At 39.1% G+C, this 21,361-nt stretch overlaps 1 protein-coding gene across 2 annotated transcripts in view; it reads left to right on the forward strand.

Moving 5' to 3' along the window:
* LOC134344277 (thrombospondin type-1 domain-containing protein 7A-like) overlaps positions 1 to 21,361 on the forward strand; it is a 438,835-nt gene that overhangs the window by 303,138 nt on the left and 114,336 nt on the right. For both annotated transcript variants that reach the window (XM_063043785.1, XM_063043786.1), the window contains exon 9: positions 19,686 to 19,801. In XM_063043785.1, the coding sequence (XP_062899855.1) occupies positions 19,686 to 19,801 (116 nt within the window). The remainder of the gene's footprint in view (positions 1 to 19,685; positions 19,802 to 21,361) is intronic.

Raw genomic sequence — 21,361 nt, forward strand, 5'->3', positions numbered from 1 at the left:
ATACCAGAGCATCTGGAGGAAACCCACGCAGTCACGGGAAGAAAGTACAAACACCTTACAGACGGCAGCAGGATGGCAACTGTTGTGTGGTAGAACTCAATCACTACAAAAATTTGTGAAATCCTAGTCTTTTCCTCTTTAGAATTAAGTTGGCCTAATGCTAGCCAATTACTGTAGTGCTTTGAGCAGGCATATCAACAATCAGCATTAATGTCCTTAGAAACTTTTATTTTGACTTGTTTACCCTTGGATATGCTGATAGAAAAGGTTGGTTGTGATAACTTGCAGCTTGAGTAGAAGAAACAAAAATGACAACAACATCCACGTATCTTCCCTTTCCCCTATGGTCTGCTCTCCTCTCCTATCAGATTCCTTCCTCTCCAGCCCTTTGTCTTTCCTACCCACCTTCTAGCTATCCTCCTTCCTCTCCCCCACCTTCTTATTGTGGCTCTTACCGCTTTCGTTTCAGTCCTGAAGAAGGCTCTTGGCCTGATATGTCAGCTGTATATTCATTTCCATGGATGCTGCCTGACGTACTGAGTTCCTCCAGCATTTTGTATGTGTTGCTTTGGATTTCCAGCACCTGCAGAATTTCTCGTATTCATGCATATATTGTGTTGAATGTAGAGAAACAGCTAAGTGCTGTTCACCAAAGAATAATCTGATTTACGGGCCCGCTGTAAGTTTGTAGTATTCTGGCATCTTATTCCAGAGAGTTCATTGCAAAATTCTAAACTTACATCTCAGTGGAGCACAAAGTATTGTTGGATAACTAGTTACACTGAGGCTGTCTCAGGTAAATTAAAAGGTTCCATAGTCCTGTTTTCAAAATGATTAGTGGGGTTTTCCTCAATTTCCTGGTCAATATCTGTCCCTCAACCAGCATCATGAAAAGAGATGATTTGGTTGTTGCTAATTGTGGAATTGTGCAGTTTACTTGCTGGGGTATCTACATTATAATTGTGAATGAAGTTCTAAAGCAACTTATTAGCTGTAAAATACTTCAGAACATACCGAAAGGGATGAGGAGCAATATGCAAATAAATATGCACAGTATATGCAAATCCTTCCTGGTATTTCATGAATGAATGCCAGACCACAGGCTGCTTTTGAGGACTGTCTAAAACTTGAGATAAGGAGAGAGAGCGCTACGGTAGTATAGCAGTTAGCACGACACTATTATAGCTTGGGTTGTGGGAGTTCAAAGTTCAATTCCAGCATTGTCAGTAAAGAGTTTGTACGTTTTCCCCATGACAACCTGGGTTCCCCCCAGGTGCTCTGGTTTTCCGTTCGTCGGTCAATTGGTCATTGTAAATTGTCCTGTGTTTAGGCTAGGGTTAATTAATCAGTTGCTGGGTGGCGTGGCTTGTTGGGCCAGAAGGGCCTGTTACCAGCAGCTTGTTGGGCCAGAAGGGCCTGTTACCAGCAGCTTGTTGGGCCAGAAGGGCCTGTTACCAGCAGCTTGTTGGGTCAGAAGGGCCTGTTACCAGCAGCTTGTTGGGCCAGAAGGGCCTGTTACCAGCAGCTTGTTGGGCCAGAAGGGCCTGTTCTGCGTTGTTTCTCAAAATAAATCACAGACTGTTGTCATGGAGTTTCATTATTACAAGGCGTTGTGCTTGGGGTGTAACCAATTTGGAACAGGTTACACAAAGAAAGATGACGAGGATGAAATTGTTCACTGAAAGAGCAAAACATAGGCCTTGTGATTCAGCAGCTTGTTTTCCAGAGCATTATTTGTTTTCACTGTTAACATATGCATAATTAAAATGTGCTAGTTGTCTATCAGCAATTTTCACCCTTTTGGCCCATTTCCTATTCTTGAGTGCTGGGCAGTTAGGTGACATTGTCTGCCCATTGGAGCTGTCTGAATGTAATTAGCAACTTAATCTGGAGGTGTTACTCTGGTAACATCACAATGCTTATCCTACCAGAGGATTTGAAGAACATTGAATTTAAGACAAAATTTGAATTTATTTAAAAGTCTTTAAAGTTAAAATTGAAATAGCATTGGTGTTATATTTCCAGTATTTTGGTGTAGGTAGTGCAAGTCTAAGGAGCATGCAACAAAGCTGTGATCATTGCCCCGTAGATGAACACCCCGGGGTCTTGATCTTCAGGTGCTCTTTTCCTCATTCAAATACTGTTTTAGTGCACTAAAGTCTACCTGATATGAATTTCTTCAACAACGTTGAAGGGGTGGCTCCTAAGACAGGTAACATTCTCACTGTTTAATAGAAATCCATGGCCCATAATGGCTCAGAAAGGCACTTTCAATATGGCATTGAGACCCCAAAGTGGAACAGGCACACGTGAGCCCTGTGTAAATGATGGATGGAGCACACCATCCCAAACTACCCCTCCACACCTTTACATCAAATGCCACCTGGCCAGTCTATGCCTGAGTTTGCAGATCCCACATTGTCTTTCCTCATTAGGCATTTTAGAACTGACAGAACTGAGCTAAGGGATTACTCAAAAACAAGATGTTGCAGAGCTGTGCACTTTCAACAGAGAGACATCAAAACCACACCGGCTATCTTCTAATGCTCATGGATACACAGGACATTCTGCAGATGCTGAAAATGCTGAATAACTCACATGAAGTGCTGGAAGAACTCAGCAGGTCAGGTAGCATCTATGGAGCAAACATTTCTGTTACATTTTGTAACTTCAAAACATTAAACTACTTCAAAGGAAAACATGGAAGTCCAGGAATGCAGGTGTAACTTTGTCATTACTTTAAGCGAGGTACGCACATATCACATGATAGCGTGATGACATATGCAATTAATATATAAACCATAATTAATTATTAAACGAACAACAATCCTTATCCAATATATATAAACAAGCTTACTCAAATACTACTGAATTATTAAATATACAACACTCCTCCCTGCTTAGCTATAAACTCCAACTCAATAGAGAATGTGTCGCAACTAGATACACAAAAAACCATATAATACAACTACTATATACAGACATCCACAGCATAGTAAATTTCAAATTGTACCATTCAGGCCTATAGATTTCATCACTGTGGAGGCTTTCTAACTCTTGTGGGTTAATGTATTTCTTGACAAGGGGGATGTCTCTGCTTTGTAGGTGAGACTTGTGGCTATGAAGCAAGCTCAAGTTCTGGGGCCTCCTCTGTGGTGATTGTAGGAGTTGACTCTGAGACTGTAGAAAGTAGTTCTGACGGCTCCAGATACCTTTCTTCTTCTTTTCTCTCTTTCGATCTACTTCAATCCCCTTCTTTTTCTTTCTCATGTTCCTTCTCTCTTTCACATCCACGTTCTTCTCTCCATCTCTTCCTTCCTTTTTCTTGTAGTTTGTCTGCCTTGGTCCATTTAGTTCACTGGAGTATTCTCTTAATAATCCTTCTATTGCTCCCTTTACAATCTGATCTCTCTTCTTTGTTTGGTTTCCTCATCCACAACATCATCTGATGATCCTGTGTTTTCATATCTCCATTGACTCCTTTCTTTTGACCTTTCATTCATCTAGCTGTGCTTTGGTCTTTACATCTACTTTCACAAGCAGACTTTGTTTCCCACTTGAAGTTCATGCAATAACCTTAATGCATGCATTGTAGAGTCTGGGGCTTTATATTCACAAAAGCCAAATGCTTGTAACCTTCCTGAAACTTCCTGAATTCTCTTCCAGCTTAAAACCAAGCCACAAGTAACTGCCTGATTAATATTATCAGAAGCTTTCTCAATATGTTACCTACAAAAACTGTTGTAGTCAGACCACTGCTTTTGTCACTTCCATGATTCCTCTGAGCAGCAAGGTCCTTCCTTAGTCCAATATGCTTTCCAACCAGAGGCACAGAGTTTGGCACCAATGCCTGTTTGTCCACTGTTGGGCAATATTTCATGGTGTACGGCATGGAGACAGTCGTGGCATCATTCAGTAACTTTCTTGATTCACTTTCAATTGGCTTCATTGCAGGGTATTGTTTCTTTTTATGCCTTGTGGTGCATTAGGCGGCATTTTGACATTTCCTTAGCATTTATCAGTTTTTTACGAGAATGAGTTGCTAGCTTGGTGCTCAACCCAGCACAAATGGAAAACGTGCAAGGAGCCGGCCAGAGTTGAACCTGGGACCATTTGTCTTGAAGGTGGGTGCTGAATTACGGGGGATGTGGCATGCAAATGGTGAATGGATCTCCAATCAGGTTATAGTTGTTTCAGCCAATCATGCCCCACAGTGCTAGTCCTTCTGTTTTTACCACATACAAACCCAATGTTATTTGTTGTAGTTCACAGTTGCAGATGTCATTCCCACAGGACTTCTTTTTTCTCCAGTACGTTCTTAGTTGGATATCTGCAGGCTTCAGTTTGGTATCTTTGAAATGTCACTCAAACTCATTTTGTGGAATGACTGAAATAGTCAAGCCAGTGCCATTTTAGTTAATTTGCCATTCACTTCTGGTATAAGACATCTTGCTTGTCTCAAGTTCGTTTTCATAATGTAAATCTCATGGTTGCTCAGTTTGTGTCACTCTCATCATTATCAAATTTTTCATCAACAGCATGCAGATTGGTGCTGTATTTGAAACTGCAATTGCCCTTTTATCTTTTTTCTCTTCTCTATGCAGTCCATTTATTTATGCCTGCCCAGCATGCTCTTTGTGTGTGTCCTACCTTGTTGCATTTTCTGTAAGTTTTGCCTTTAATCCTGCAATTGTTAGGTGTATGTGAGCCCCTGCCACAACAATAACTCAATTTGTCCAGCCAGGCAGGTTTCTGTTTAGATGTTGCAATTTTGTTCGCGCTCAGTTTCATTTCTGACTGCAACTCAGTTGTGTCTCTGGCTGTGGTTTCAATTGAAGCAGTGCTTTCTACTGTTCTCTCAAATGTAAGCTATGCTTCAGATAGGAACCATCTTTGAGTGCTTTCTTGTAAGATTCTACAAATTAAGCAATCTCTCATTGTATCATTAAAATTGTTACCGAACTGACAATGCTCAGACAACTTCTTCAATTCAGCCGTGTACGCTGAAATAGACACCCCCTTCTTTTTGATTCCACTTATGAAACCTAAAACGTTCTGTGATTAACAATGGTTTTCTTGGTTCTAAATGTTCCTGAGTCACTTTGAGAATGTCTGGAAAGCTCATTTTAATGGTTTGGTTGGAGCAGTCAAACTTCGAAGCAAATTGTATGCCTTTAAAACCAATGCACTTAGCAGAATTGACATTCACTGCTCATTGGCTGTTTCATTTGCTTCAAAATACTGTTCCAATAGTTCAGTATATCGGAGCCAATTCCCATTGTGTAATCAAACTCATCAATCTTTCCGATGTAGCCAGCCATTTCTGCTTTTTTTAATGATTATTAACACCCAGTACTCACTTTTTATAAACCCATGAATTATTCCGCTTTCTTACTTTTTAAAAAAAGATTTGATTATGTCTTCCCTTCCGAAGAACACATACTTTTTGGAACTCGACAGCTCCTTGTTGCATTTTATTTTATTTCGAAATCTTGCTGCAATTTCACAGGTCGGTCACTCTACTGGGTTTGTTTTAAAATATGCGTCGGCAATGATAACTTTTGTAATTTCAAAACTTTAAACTAATTCAAAGGAAAACACAGGAGTCTGGGAATGCAGGTCGTTGTGTGATGTTGTATACAGGTTCCCCCGCCATCCGAAGGTAGAGCGTTCCTATGAAACAGTTCGTAAGCCAAAATGTCGTAAAGCGAAGAAGCAATTACCATTTATTTATATGGGAAAATATTGTGAGCGTTCGCAGACCTAAAAATAATCTAGCAAATCATGCCAAATAACACATAAAACCTAAAATAACAGTAACATATAGTAAAAGCAGGAATGATATGATAAATACACAGCCTATATAAAGTAGAAATACTTCTCCACAATCATTACTGCACTGTTCTCCATAGCGCAAATCTCACGCAAGCACCGTTGGCAGAAAATCTCACGCAAGCGCTGTTGGCAAAAGCACAGCGTAAGCACTCTTCAGTAACCTTTAAGCTATGAAGCTGCCAAATCATACCAAATAACACGTAAAAATACACAGCCTATATAAAGTAGAAATAATGTATGTACAGTGTAGTATCACTTACTGGAATCGGGACAACGCCGAGCACACTGATGATAGTGTGTTAGACTGAGTCATTGCAGGTTGGGGTGGTGCAGTGGCCCTCACCCTCCAGGCCGCCGACCGATACCGATCCGCGAAACATGCAGGGATGCAGCGGTAGCCGGGAGGCACACAGCACACCTTTAACAAAAAAGCCAAAATAAACACGCTGATTAATTAGGTGCCGCCCAGCACGTAATTGTCGGCCCAGATCAGTGCCGATTTCCGATTCCATCGTCTCTGATCTGGGCCGACAATTACGTGTCGGGCGGCACCTAATTAATCAGCATGTTTATTTCGGCTTTTTTCTTAAAGATGTGCTGTGTGTCTCCCGGCTACCACTGCATTCTCCGCGAATCGGTATCTGTCCGTGGCCTGGGGGTTGGGGTGGTTGGACTGGTGTCATCTCGTAATCGTCTGTTTCCATTAGGGCAGGCAGGTCATCTATCTCTGCCCACCTCGATGTCGAAGGTCGAGATTCATCGCCTGCTGTGGCTGATGTGGAAGGCTTGCTTGTCTGCTGAGCCTTGCGCATTTTGCTATCACACAGTCCTTTGTAAGGACTCACACCATCCTGCAAATATCCCCTAAACCAACGTACCCTTTCAAAATTAAAGTCATACTTCATCATTGCAGCTAAAATTTCATGCAGTTGCTTCATGTTCATTTCACTACTGCATTTAGTTTCGATTGTTATCCTTTTTTCTACCAATTACATCAGCTCTTCATCTGTCAGCTCTTGGTCATGGGATGCCAAAACCTCTTCAACATCATGTTCATTAGCTTCCACAAGCCAAACTCACTTTGTCCTTACTTCGTTCACCACAATCGAAAAGCTTAATTATGTCTAGTTTTACGCTAAGTGTTACACCCTTAACGAGCTCTTTTAGGCTTTTCCGATACCTTAGAACTCATCTTGCAAATGACTACTCACAGGCATGTGTTTAAGCAATGCCAGCGAGAATGCTGTTCCGAATCCGGAGGAGAGCGGCTGCTCGGGGCGCGCGCTGCCTTTTATCTCACGCTGATTTTTTCACACGCTGATATTTTATCGCGCGCTGTTTTTTTTCGTAACAGTGAAAACACCTTCTGAAAGCAAAAGCAGGGTACTAATGTAGGTCTTTCGTAACAGTGAGGTTTCGTAAAGCGAATGTTCGAAAAGCGGGGGACACCTGTACAATTGATGTATATTTACATATAACCTGTAATAAATTATTTAAAAATAAAAATGCTTAACTAACATATATACACACAAGATTACTCAAATATTAATGAAATATCAAATACACAAGAATTTTCTCTCCAGATGATACCTGCCTTGCTGAGTTCCTCCAGCACATTGTGTGTGTTGCTCCTAACGTTCATGTATAGCTAGCAGAACTCAATACTGATAATTAGCTCCTGAATATAGATCTGAGACAGGATTTAGGAGAATAGATGCAAATCAAGAACATGGAGAAATGAAAAATATATCTGTTGGTGTTGAGATTCATTGCTGTCAGTGAAAGATACTACTTGAGCACAACAAAAAGTGTACAGAATCAAGGAAAGTAGGTATGTAGTCAGCAATCTTGTGGATATGGGAATCACATGATTAAAGGAATCTCACAGGTGAAATTAGTTTGATGAGAATATGATGAAAGTGTCTGGTAAGAACGAGATGTACAGTATATCCAAGTTACAGAAAGCAGAAACTAATGGGAAGTTTGGGTTTGGCCACAGGAAGTGGGAAGTAGTAGTAACAACTTGCTTCAGTTTCTGGAAGCCGTTGGACATAACTTAGGAAGAGGAAAATTTTAAGAAGAATTTCAGAAATACAGAAAAGAAGCAACTGGTTATATTTCCTCTGTCAAAATTATCCACTATCCCCTGACCATCCTGAAGAGTGGAGGAAGTTCAAATTAGTTCTGATCTCGCCCAGCAAAAGTTGGTGAAGAGCAACTCTCAAACATCTGTAATCTTAAATATCAAGACTTCCTCTGTTAACTGTAATCAGTAGTTTCCCTGCATAGAACTGATCCATTTTTCCAAATCCTGTAATAGCTTCTTATTCTTGTTTCAGTGAAATAATGATGCTTAAGCTTTAAACAATTTCTGAGTATTAATTAAAGCAATAAGGAAACAAATTGTAAGCAAATTGCAATTAGCAATTTGGAAGCTGATGGTGTGTGTTTTTGAACTAGGAACTGCAGTAAACTTTAATAACATCTCAGAGAACAGGTTAGCTCAAACAGAACACAAAGCTGTGTACAGTTTATGCTAATTCCTTCTATGCAGATTTACTTCAATGATGTGGTACTGTTAGCTTTCTAATAGATTTATGCCTTAAATAGATTATTAAATATCATGAAGGAAAAAAGTTCCAGTGATACATTCTCAATTATTAAATCTGCTTCAGTAAAGAAAACATTTGAGATGCTGCCTGGCCTACTGAGTTCCTCCAGCATTTTGTGTGTGTTGTTTGGATTTCCAGCATCTGCAGATTTTCTTCTGTTTGTGATTTGAACATCTGAGTTTCTAGCTGCCATCCCCTGGAGCACACTGTTATTAATCTTAAAATTTAGGCAATCTTGAGGAATATATAAAAAAACGTTTTGTCCTTTCCATCATCCCGAATGCATGAAGGTGTCTATGGAATTATATAATATCTACAGCCATTTCTCAGCGGGGTCATATTAAATGACATCTGATTTTCAGAATGGTGTATTTTATTGAAAATTAATATCCAAGGTTGTAGATTTTGGCCTTTGACTCCAGTTTATGACTGAAACAAAATAATGGGTGCCCATCATTCTGTGTGAACAACATGATTAGAAACTGATACCCAATTTGAGTGAATCACAAAAGGAAGTGTGCAAGCCAATTTAATTTCCTTGTGGGCTGATTTCAGCAGGAAGCAGAACACAAGAGAATTGGAGCAGGAGAAGGCCTTGAGACTCCTCCAACTTGCCCCGCTGCTCAAGATGATCACAGCTGATCTCTGTTGGCCTCAACTTCACTCTGTACCAGTAGCCCTTAACCCTCAAGTTCTCTTTTAAATTATTTTCTATTTCCATCTTTAATATGTGTAATAATTCAACCTCCACCATCCTCTGGGGCAGAGAATTTCAGAGATTTACTATCCTGTGGGAGAAGGGCATTCTACACAACTCAGTTTTAAATGACCAAACCCTTACCTTTCAGCTATGTCCCCTTGTTTATTACTCTCCTTCCAATGAAAACATCTCAACATCTACCATGCCAAGCCCCCTTAGGACCTTGCAAAAAGATTAAATAAATTTTCTATCCAGTCTTGACAATGCAACCCTAACCCTTTCATCCCAGGAATGGGACTGGTGAATTTGCTTTATACTGCCTCTAATGCTAGTATAACATTTATTAGGTAAGGACACTAAGTCTGTGCACAGTATTCCAAGTGTGGAAATACCAACATTCTGTGCAACTTTTACAAAGTCTCCCCTCTCGCCTCTCCCAATAATGACCAAAATGTTACTTGCCTTCTTAACGACTTGTTAGACAATAGACAATAGGTGCAGGAGTAGGCCATTCAACCCTTCGAGCCAGCACCGCCATTCACTGTGATCATGGCTGATCATCCACTATCAGTATCCAGTTCCTGCCCTATCCCCATAACCTTTGATTCTGCTATCTTTAAGAACACTATCCATCTCTTTCTTGAAAGCATCCAGAGACTTGGCCTCCACAGCATTCTGGGGCAGAGCATTCCATATATCCACCACTCTCTGGGTGAAAAAGTTTTTCCTCAACTCCGTTCTAAATGGCCTACCCCTAATTCTTAAACTGTGGCCCCTGGTTCTGGACTCACCCATCAGTGGGAACATGCTTCCTGCCTGCAGCGTGTCCAATCCCTTAATAATCTTATATGTTTCAATAAGATCCCCTCTCAGCCTTCTAAATTCCAGAGCATACAAGCCCAGTCGCTCCAATCTTTCGACATATGACAGTCTCACCATCCCGGGAATTAACCTTGTGAACCTACGCTGCACTCTCTCAATAGTAAGAATGTCCTTCCTTAAATTTGGAGACCAAAACTGCACACAGTACTCCAAGTGTGGTCTCACCAGGGCCCTGTACAGCTGCAGAAGGACCTCTTTGCTCTTATACTCAAGTCCCCTTTTTATGAAGGCCAGCATGCCATTAGCTTTCTTCACTGCCTGCTGTACTTGCATGCTTGTTTTCAGTGACTGATGTATAAGAACACCTAGATCTCGTTGTGCTTCCCCTTTTCCTAACTTGACTCCATTTAGATAATAATCTGCCTTCCCGTTCTTACCACCAAAATGGATAACCTCACATTTATCCACATTAAACTGCATCTGCCATGCATCTGCCCAATCACCCAGCCTGTCCAAGTCACCCTGCATTCTCATAACATCCTCCTCACATTTCACACTGCCACCCAGCTTTGTGTCATTGGCAAATTTGCTAATGTTACTTTTAATTCCCTCATCTAAATCATTAATATATATTGTAAACAGCTGCGATCCCAGCACTGAACCCTGCGGTACCCCACTGCTCACCGCCTACCATTCCGAAAGGGATCCATTAATCGCTACTCTTTGTTTTCTGTCAGCCAGCCAATTTTCAATCCATGTCAGTACTCTGCCCCCAATACCTTGTGCCCTAATTTTGCCCACTAATCTCCTATGTGGGACTTTATCAAAGGCTTTCTGAAAGTCCGGGTACACCACATGCACTGGCTCTCCCTTGTCCATTTTCATAGTTACATCCTCAAAAAATTCCAGAAGATTAGTCAAGCACAATTTCCCCTTCGTAAATCCATTCTGACTCGGACCAATCCTGTTACTACTGTCCAGATGTGTCATAATTTTATCTTTTATAATTGACTCCAGCATCTTTCCCACCACCAACATCAGGCTAACCGGTATATAATTCCCTGTTTTCTCTCTTCCACCCTTCTTGAAAAGAGGGACAACATTAGCCACCCTCCAATCCACAGGAACTGATCCTGAATCTATAGAACATTGGAAAATGATTACAAATGCATCCACGATTTCTAAAGCCACCTCCTTAAGTACCCTGGGATGCAGACCATCAGGTCCCGGGAACTTATCAGCCTTCAGACCCAACAGCCTATCCAACACCATTTCCTGCCTAATGTAAATTTCCTTCAATTCATCCAATACTCTAGGTCCTTTGGCCACTATTACATCTGGGAGATTGTTTGTGTCTTCCCTAGTGAAGACAGATCCAAAGTACCTGTTCAACTCGTCTGCCATTTCCTTGTTCCCCATAATAAATTCACCCGCTTCTGTCTTCAAGGGCCCAATTTTAGACCTGCCGCTAATTTCCTGTGCTTCATGTACTGGAACACTGCGATGACTTTTGAGTTTTACTCATTTGCATATTCACTCCATTGGATAATATTCCAGTTTTGATTCCTCTTATTCAAGTGCATGACCTCATAATTCCCTTTGCCGGGTTTTTATCCAATTACTCAATCGCATTGCAGAATTACAATGTCCTCAGCATAATTATGGGCAGTGTAAATATAGCAAATCCTGCTTTTCAGGTCCAGTTTCATTAACAGTATTGGAACTGTATTTAAGAAGCAGATATTTTGTGTACGCCATTAGTCTTGCGAGACCATGGATCTGCGCCTGGAAAGTCTTCACTCTCCAGGGCGCAGGCCTGGGCAAGGTTGTATGGAAGACCAGCAGTTGCCCATGCTGCAAGTCTCCCCTCTCCACGACACCAATGTTGTCCAAGGGAAGGGCATGAAGACCCATACAGCTTGGCACCAGTATCGTCGCAGAGCAATGTGTGATTAAGTGCCTTGCTCAAGGACACAACACGTTCCCTCGGCTGGGGCTCAAACTCACGACCTTCAGGTAGCTAGTCCAATGCCTTAACCACTTGGCCACGTGCCCACACTTGTGTACTATTAGTGCATATAACAGAAGATTAATTCATCCCATTTTTCTTACTGAATCCCTTTTTGTTCAGTCTTGTTGATTATCCCCAATGTCTATATTGAGGCTGGAAATATAGTGCAAAGAAACTCTATACGCACTTTAAGAGCAGACTCAATATTCCAGGTGTGTAGCCTGGATGGTGAATGAAGAACAGTGCAGTAGCACATATTATTATCAAAACTTTCAGTCAGTATGTGAGTTCTCAGAATCAGATGAATGATAAGAATGAGATTGACACAGTTCTTGGCTTTAACAAAGATTGATGCATTAAATTTATGAAAAAAAAATGGAATAGGCTGAATTCAGTAGTGACTCTTTAAGCAGCATTTAAGAGGCTTTTAGATAGGCACATGAATATCCAGAAAATGGAGGGATATGGAGTTTTGTAAGCTGGCTGGGCCAGTTTAGCAGGCATTTAATTACTACTTTAATTAGTTCAGCTCAGAGGGGCTGTTCGTGTGCTGCATTATTAAAAAAGAACAATTTTTTAATATATGCATATTCTGAAGCTGTATTTAGGAAACAATAATTGATTTGATATGAGTATTTTCAATGTATTTGTATTTGCTTATGTTGTGCCTCATGCTGATATTTATTTATAAATTAAGATATTATTTATGTAAATTATGTTTTCCTGTGGCAAAAAAAGAGAAATATACCTGCAAAAGATCAAAGTAAATTTATTAACAAGTGCATATATGTCACCATATACAACCCCTAAGAATTGTTTTCTTTCGGGCATACTCAGTAAATCCAAAAACCAAAATAGAATCAATGAAAGACTGTACCCAACAACCCAACAGGATGGACAAACAACCACTGTGCAAAAGACAGCAAACTGTGAAAATGCAATAAAAGAAAGAAAAATAATAATAAATAAAGAAATTAGCAATATACATTGAGAACATGAGATGAAGTGACCTTGAAAGTGAGTCCATAGGCTGTGGAAACAGTTCAGTGATGGGGCAAGTGAAGCTGAGTGAAGTTATCCCCACTTGTTCAGGAGCCTGAGGTTGAGGGTTAGTAACTGCAATAAATGTTGAATCAGTTCCATAAGTAACCCAACTGTAGTATTTTATAGAAGCATTCTAAAGTTTCATCTTAATTCACAAGAAGGATGACATACAAATACTATCCTGAAGGGGTGAGTTAATTCCGCAAGGAAATCATATTTTGTATCAGTGACTAAAAATGAATAAAAACTCCCTTATAATGTTATGTGCCTATAGCATAAGATAGTACAGGTTCTTTGCTGATTATCAATTTACTTGCCTCCTGAATTTATAATCTGTAAGACAAAAATATCTGCACTTTTTAAAACTGCATACTCATATTTATTCTTCTTAAAGCTCTCTAGTACAGTTGCAGTAGTTAAAAGGTTTATCATATCAAAATAGGAAAACAATCTATACGTCTGTCTTTGGAGACATTTTATCTACTTATGCAAGATTAGGTTTAAATGACAGGAGAAATTACATGCACATTCTATCCCAGTTCTCATAATGATGCAATGCCTGTTGTGTATTTAATATTTTAATAATATTTGAATAGTATTGTAAATATATTGTTTGATTAAGTAATCTTCCCTATTTACATAATTCATTATGAGTCATACATAAAAGTATGTGAATAGCATATGTCATTACACTCTCATATCATACATTGCATAAAGTAAAAACAAAACTAGTCACATTACCTCTAGGGTGCTATCATTTCCTTTCAATTAGTTTCATGCCTTGGAGTTACAAAGACATAACAGTGGTGATGAGGAAGTTTTAACTGTATCTGAGATGATTACCTACCTGTTGAAGTGCAACAAGATGAACGAGTTTTTAAAACATCACAGTGAGAAACAATCAAGTTAAAAAACAGCACAGCGTGTGCTTTGTTGGAGGGGAAAATGATGATCAAGTTTTAAAAAAGGCAGAAAATGGACAAATTCACAGGTTCATAAACAGTGCATACAGGGTGATAATAATCATAAAAAGAAAGCAGGAATACCTTGCTACTTTGGAAAGATAGATGTGTTCAATTGCACAAGAGATAACTGGAGATTGTATACTGAGTGAATTGAGCAGAATTTTGAAGCAAATCAAATAGCCTATGTAAAGTGAGTGCCAGTTTCGCTGAGTACATTGGGTGAAAAGGCATACAGTTTGCTTAGAGGTTTGAATTCTCCAACCTAATCAGCTGAAATGAGTTTTGTGATATCATGAAAGGTAATGCAGGAACATTTATAACCAAAGCTACTGTTGATTTCAGAATGCTTTAGGTTTCAGAAGTGGAATAATAAAGGAAAGGGAGTCCATTTCAGCATATGTGGCTGGATTGAAGAAATTATCTGAGCATTGTGAGTTAAATGATAGGCTTAATAAGGCACTGAGAAGTTGTTTAGTTTGTGGAATCTTAGAAGAAAACGTTCAAAAACGGCTCCCTAACTGAAGCACAACTTACATTTAAAAGAGCAGTTGAAATTGCTATTTCAATGGAAACTTCAGATAGAGACGCAACTGAGTTGCAGTCAGGAATTAAACTGAGCATGATCAAAATTGCAATTACTGTGGTCATACCATTGATGCACAAGGATTGCACATGTGTGCTGTGAAAATTCAAGCAGTGGTGGATGTCCCAAGACCAAAGGTGCTAGAGATACAGTTCTCTTTTAGGATTTGTAAATTACTATAATAGGTTCCTGATAAACCTGGTTACTGTGCTCCAACTCTTGAACTCCTCACTGCAGATCAAAAAAAAAACGGCATGGACAAAGCAACATGAGGTGGCTTTCTAAAAGTTAAAGGAGATAATGACATTAGACACTGGATTCATATGTTATGATCCACGTCATCCAGTAAAGCTGCTTGTGGATACCTCACCTTATGATATAGGTGCAGTCATGTCACATGTTTTGAGTGATGGATGGTTACACTCCATAGCCGTTTCATCACGTTGCATTACCGCTGCAGAGATAAATTATGCACAGTTGGGCAGAGAGGCCTTAAATCTGGTTTGGGATCCAAAACATTTCAACCGGTACTTGTATGGGAGACAGTTTACTACCCTTATTACAGATCATCAGCCACTAGTGTCCATTTTTAATGCACAGAAGGGTGTTTCACTAACCGCAGCAGAGTGAATGCAGAGATTGGCTTTGTTTCTTGGAGGACACAATTACAAGATTGAATTCAGGAGTTCAACTATTTATTGAAATGCTGATGGATTGTCCCAATTATCCTTGGAAAAGGAAGTTCTTGAAAATTTTACTAAAGTGGAAACTCCTCTGGATATTTTCTCCCTAATGCAAATTGAACAGATAGAGATGATTCTTTTGACCTGGCCACCAAAAATGGCTGGAATGTGTAGCAGAAATCCCAGTATCCCCATCTTTAATATTGCCCTTGCCCTAGCCTTTGAACTTGCACTTGACAGAGGTTTCCTTATGGGGGGACTGAGAGTTAAAGTGTTGGAGAAGCTAAATGGCTGTCTTCTAGTCATGGTGAAGATGAAGACATTGGCAATAAGCTTTGTTTGATGGCCTGGGATAAATCAACAGATTGAGCAGCTTGCCATGCACTGTTTGGGATGCGAACATGCCAAAAACAGTATCTTTCCATCTCTGGAAATGACTTGCCTTGCCCCAGCAGAGGATTCATGTCAATTCTGCTGGACCATTCATGAGCACAAATTTGTTGACAATAGTGGATGCAACCACAACGTGGTCAGAACTTTTCCCAATACCCTCACTATAGTTTTGTACACTGTTGATTTGCAGAGAAGCCTCTTCTCAAGCTCTGGTGTTCCAGAACACTTAGTCAGTGACAATGAGCCACTGTTTCAGTCATTCCTGAAAATGAGTGCAATAAGACATATTGCATCTGCACTGTAGCACCTAGCTACAAAGGTATGTACGGAGTCTAAAGAATGCACTGCAAGCAATATCAGCAGAAGACACTGCACTAACACTGAATCAGAAGCTCACCAATTTCCTCCTCCCATATCGCAGTGCAGCACGTTCCACAACACACAACTCACCAGCTATGCTGTTCCTGGGTTATCCCTTGTGTTCACTGTTGGATCTCTTCAAACGCAATCTCGGGAGTATGCAGGACAAACAGCTGAGGGCTCCTCAAACAATGAGGCTTGATGCTTCACTCCTGGACAAGCAATCCTGGCAAGTGACTACAGAGGTGATCAAAAATGAGTACCTGGATAGATTTAGAACAGAACTGGACCACTCTCCCCCGCAGTGGAGGTTTCATCTGGAGATGACATGTCAATCAGTTGAGAAGAGCAGATTCAGTTCATTGAGAAAAAACGGTATGCAGAGCTGTCCGAACCACATCCTGCAGTCCCAGAAACAACTCCTAAAACCATCAAGGAGGAGGCTCCAGAACCTGAAATTCTTTCCCAGCCACTGGGCTCACCTGCTAAGCAGAGTGATCTCCCTTGTCAGGAAAGATGTTATCCTACATGAGTAAGAAAATGACTAAATCATTAGGCCTGAGTATGACAATTTAAAATTTGGAATGATATGGGTGTCTATATAGTATTTATTTTATATTGTGCGTGTGTGTGTGTGTAAGTATATAAATATATATAGACACACACACACACACACACACAAATTCTATATTGAGTAAGGGTTTATAGCTTAGGGAGGAGTGTTGTGTATTTAATACTTCAGTAATATTTGAGTAACATTGTAAATGTATTGTTTGATTAAGTATTCTTTGTTTACATCATTTTTTATATATATGTATATGTGTTGTGTGTGTGTGTGTGTGTGTGTGTGTGTGTGAATGGCATGCGTCATTACGCCAGCACATTATGCATGCATACCTTGCTTAGAGTATAAAGAAACTTGACACATTATCTTCAGGCTCCCATTTTTTCTTCCTTTCTATTAGTTTCATGTTTTGGATTTAGATAAACATAACAGTGCCATTTAATCTTTCGTAAGGATCATATAGATTATGTCATTAAAAGATGAGCTAAAGGATCAGATTTTTCTGAAACTAGCACTAATACTTTATCTTGATTTTTGAATGTAACCAACAAGGCATTTTCCTTTCTAAACACTATAGATTAAACAGAGATACTTCACATGAAGGATGAGGCTTTTTGTACCCTTCTGATGAATAGAGATTATCATTGGGTAATCAGATCAATAAAAGAACACCATAGGGTTTACCCAACTTCACCTTTCTCTGTTGAAAAACACTTTGCTTCACATCATTTGATTTTAAGCTGACATTCAGCACATCATAGAAAAATCAATATTCCACTTCAAAACTATGAGCACTAGCTTAGATTTCTGCATCACTGCAATAAAAATGAGTGGTTTCCATGACGTGACTAGCACTATTGATAAAAACCTACTTCATGTTTTAAGGCAAAGCAGAAAGTTATTGAAGATTCCCCCCCCCCCCCCCAAAGTAACAACTTAAGTAGATGAAAACAGACATTAACCGTGCTTCTCTGGCATGATCATTTGATTTCAAACTGAATTATATCGTCAGAGGTTGAGGGAACCTCACAAAAAAATTGAAAGCTAAAATGTCTTTTGCTATCAAGCATATTATAATTCTTCACAATTCCAAGATACTACGCATGGAAGGACAGTAATATATATTACTCTGGAAGAATAATGATTGCATGCTTACTAACAACCTTGAAAATATTTGAGTGGTCATTGGCAATGTTTGTCTTGTAGATTGTCACAGTCATTTAATTTTGCTTTTTCTCATTAAGTGCTTAGAGAATTTATTTTAGCTAAGACCTTGCACACTGTTGCTCTGTCAAGTACATTGCTAAGGTAAATAAAAATTAAAATTTATACAAATTCACTCATTAAACAGCAACAATTTCTGCACACTCTTCGTGGAGAAAATATATGGGAGTATTTTGAGACATCGCCCAATTTGATTAGAACATTACCTTATCTATCAAAACAGGAAATATGGTAATTGCATGAGTACAGTCCCTACAAATGCTCAGTTACTTTAATCATCAATACATATTTCTTAGAAAATATACACTCAGTGGTGACTTCATTAGGTACAGGAGTGGAACCCAGTGTGGTTTTCTGCTGCTGCAGCCTGACCACTTCAACATTTAATGTGTTGGGCCTCGGAGATGCTCTTCTGCTCACCACTGTTGTAACGAGTGGTTATTTGAGTTACTGTCGCCTTCCTGCCAGCTTGATGCAACTTGACCAATCTCCTCTGACCTGTCTCATTAACAAGGCAATTTTGCCCACAGAACTGCTGTTTAATGGATTTTTTTTGATTGTTTTTCATACCATTCTCTGTAAACTTTTCGAGACTGTTGTGCGTGTGTGTGAAAATCCCAGGATATCAGTGTTTTCTGAGACACTCAAACCACCCCTGTCTGGGAGCAACAAACATTCCATAGTCAAAGTCACTCAGATCACATTTCTTCCCTATTCTGATGTTTGGTCTGAACACCAACTGAATCTCTTGACCATGTCTGCATGCTTTTATGCATTGAGTTGCTGCCACATGATTGACTGATTAAATGCTAGCATTAATGAGCAGGTGTAAAAGAGTACCTAATAAATTAGCCACTGAGTGGACATTTCTAATTATAAAATAGAGATGTCAATAACTCATGAATTACAGAAGCAAGACCTTTTATGTTTAAAATTAACCGGTCTAAGTTTATTGGCTGAACGCAGCACAAGGTTTCCAAAAAATATTTTCAAAATATATCTGATTTTGTACTGAAAATAATGTCTACTGATGATTTCAACTGAGTAATGCGCAATTGTTTTAGTTTGAATGCTTTTTTGCATTTTTGTAAAAGTATCAAAATACTTTAGATAACAAAAGTCCAGTAAAATGATAAATAAGAAGGAACCTTTAAAATTAAACTTGAATGCAAATAACTTTTAGGGAACAGCTAAAAGAATGTCTGACCTTATAGAACAACAATTTTTTAGAAATTCAGTGCCTCTTCTTTGCAACTGACAAGATGACAACAGACATATCACATGAACAAAGAACTGTGTTTGAAATATTTGTTTCATTTTTCCTTATCTGTCCTTTTATACAGTAAAATCCAAAGAATATATGTGATTATTTTCTTTTGATGGAAGGAGCTATGAGCCATGCCATTTTTAACTGTCAAGAACCTTTATTTGGAAACACAGATGTACTGATCTCCAAATATATTGATTTGCAGGCTGATTACAGTAAAATTACACAAGAATATTTGTAATAATGAAGAGTATTCTAAATCTAAAACAAACAATGGGCCTATTTTAATGGACTGTTGCCAACCGTCTCATGATATATCTAATTCTATATTCTATGCTAGGAGAAATCTTTCTGTTTTTTTGTGGGTAGAAACTTTCACTATTAGTAGTAAGAAATTCTATGAAGATAAGACCATGACTTTACATAAGTAACTAAATGGATCTATTGAATATAATTTGTGAATTCCCTTTGTAAAAATCCCCTTAGGAACCACCATACTGGTCTATTTTCAGCTCTAGTCTTCAAAGTATATGAAAAATATGGTGATGCTAAACTGTATAAAATGACTTAGGTACTTTGCTTTCAATGAACAATTAATAAAACTTTTGCTGTTTGTCTTAGGTGCCCTGAGAGTCTACGACCAGATACAGTGAGACCGTGTCTTCTACCTTGTAGAAAGGACTGCATTGTCACATCTTTTAGTGATTGGTCACCTTGTCCATTAATGTGCAAAGATGGTGAGTAATGACGTGCTTGGTAAACTACAAGTTTAAATGGATACAAAGAAGCTAAACTCTTTAGCCCCAATTTCGCAATCCAGAATCAGGTTTAATATCACTAACATATGTTGTGAAATTTGCGGAGTTTGCCACAGGATCTAAATCAGTGGTTCTCAAAGTGGGTGATTGCCACCCTAGGGTCGCAGCGAGTTTCTAAGGGAGCAATAAAGGGGGTGAGGAGGGCACTGGGTTGTAAGGGAAGCAGCTGAGGCATTACAGTCTTAATTTTAAGAAGTAAATTACTTATATGCATTTGATCCTCAGTGCCATGTAATTGATTACAATGATTACGTAATCACCTTATCTCTTGTTGACCCACTGTTCTCTTAGACTTTGCTTGAAGCACATACAGTTGTTGAAAAGCAATGTGCTACTTCTGTATTTGACAAATCATGAGAAATCTGGACTGAAGAAAATATGTTATTTCCAGGCTTGGCCTGCACATTATTGCCATTCACTACTGTAGTACAGTGTTAGCTATTATGATTCCCATAATCACACAGTGATGCAATTCCTGTGAATTAGAGTATGCTGTTCAGTGGACTGAAGTTCAGAATTTGCCCTTTCGAATGATCTTGACCACATTTCTTTAGCCCACTGCCCAACTGAAATAACACTACCTCACTCTATGTACCTTCAGATAGAGAGTCAGGTTTTCCCTGAGCTATTATGACATTATAACTTTCCGCTTTATTGATCACAGCACTTGAGGTTAGACTTAAACGATAGGTGATTGACTACAGTCATTAATCCATAATGCAAATGACAGAAGCAGAACAAATGAAAAAGAAATGTAGACAGTATTAGTGTGGAGAAAATGAAATATGGATTTATACCAGCACCAAGCAACCAACAACAGCCAATGCATCTTTGTGTGAAAAAGTTTTTTTTCAATAGAGGCCATGAAAACCATCCTGGCTCTTTGAACATTTGAAAAGAATACACTCTGATAAAGCAAACAAGTACCTGGCTTATTTTCAGTCACTTTGTAAAAACTTTCAGAAACAGAAACAGAAAACACTTCAGAGCATGTTTGCCAGCACTTCACAACAGAACAGTGATGGCTTGCATGCTTCACACAGCATTTCATCACTCATTGCAAATAAATCTGGAAACCCCATACAATCGGAGAAGAACTGATTCTGCCAGCAGTAAGGGAGGTTCTGAGTACTGTTTTGTGTAAGTCACCAGATCAAATAGTTAAAGCAGTTCCGCTCAGTGACAACTCTGTTCAAAGACTAAAAGATAAAATGTCTGAGAATTGGGAAGACACATAGTTCAACATACTTAGGAGAATAGAATTTACTCTACTGTTGAATGAGTCAATTATGCCTGGCAATCAATCTTTGCTTCTAGGTTATGTTCATTTCATAAAAGATGGTTCAAGTTTGTAATTTGCACGGGGACTAGAAACAGATATGAAGGAAGCATCAATATTTCAGGTGGTTGAGCAAGTTTTCAAAGAGTGGGACATTCAGCTTATCAACATTCTTGCTGTGAAACAGATTGGGCACCATC

Source organism: Mobula hypostoma, chromosome 3 (genome assembly GCF_963921235.1).
Source record: "Mobula hypostoma chromosome 3, sMobHyp1.1, whole genome shotgun sequence".
In the NCBI taxonomy this organism is placed as follows: domain Eukaryota; kingdom Metazoa; phylum Chordata; class Chondrichthyes; order Myliobatiformes; family Myliobatidae; genus Mobula; species Mobula hypostoma.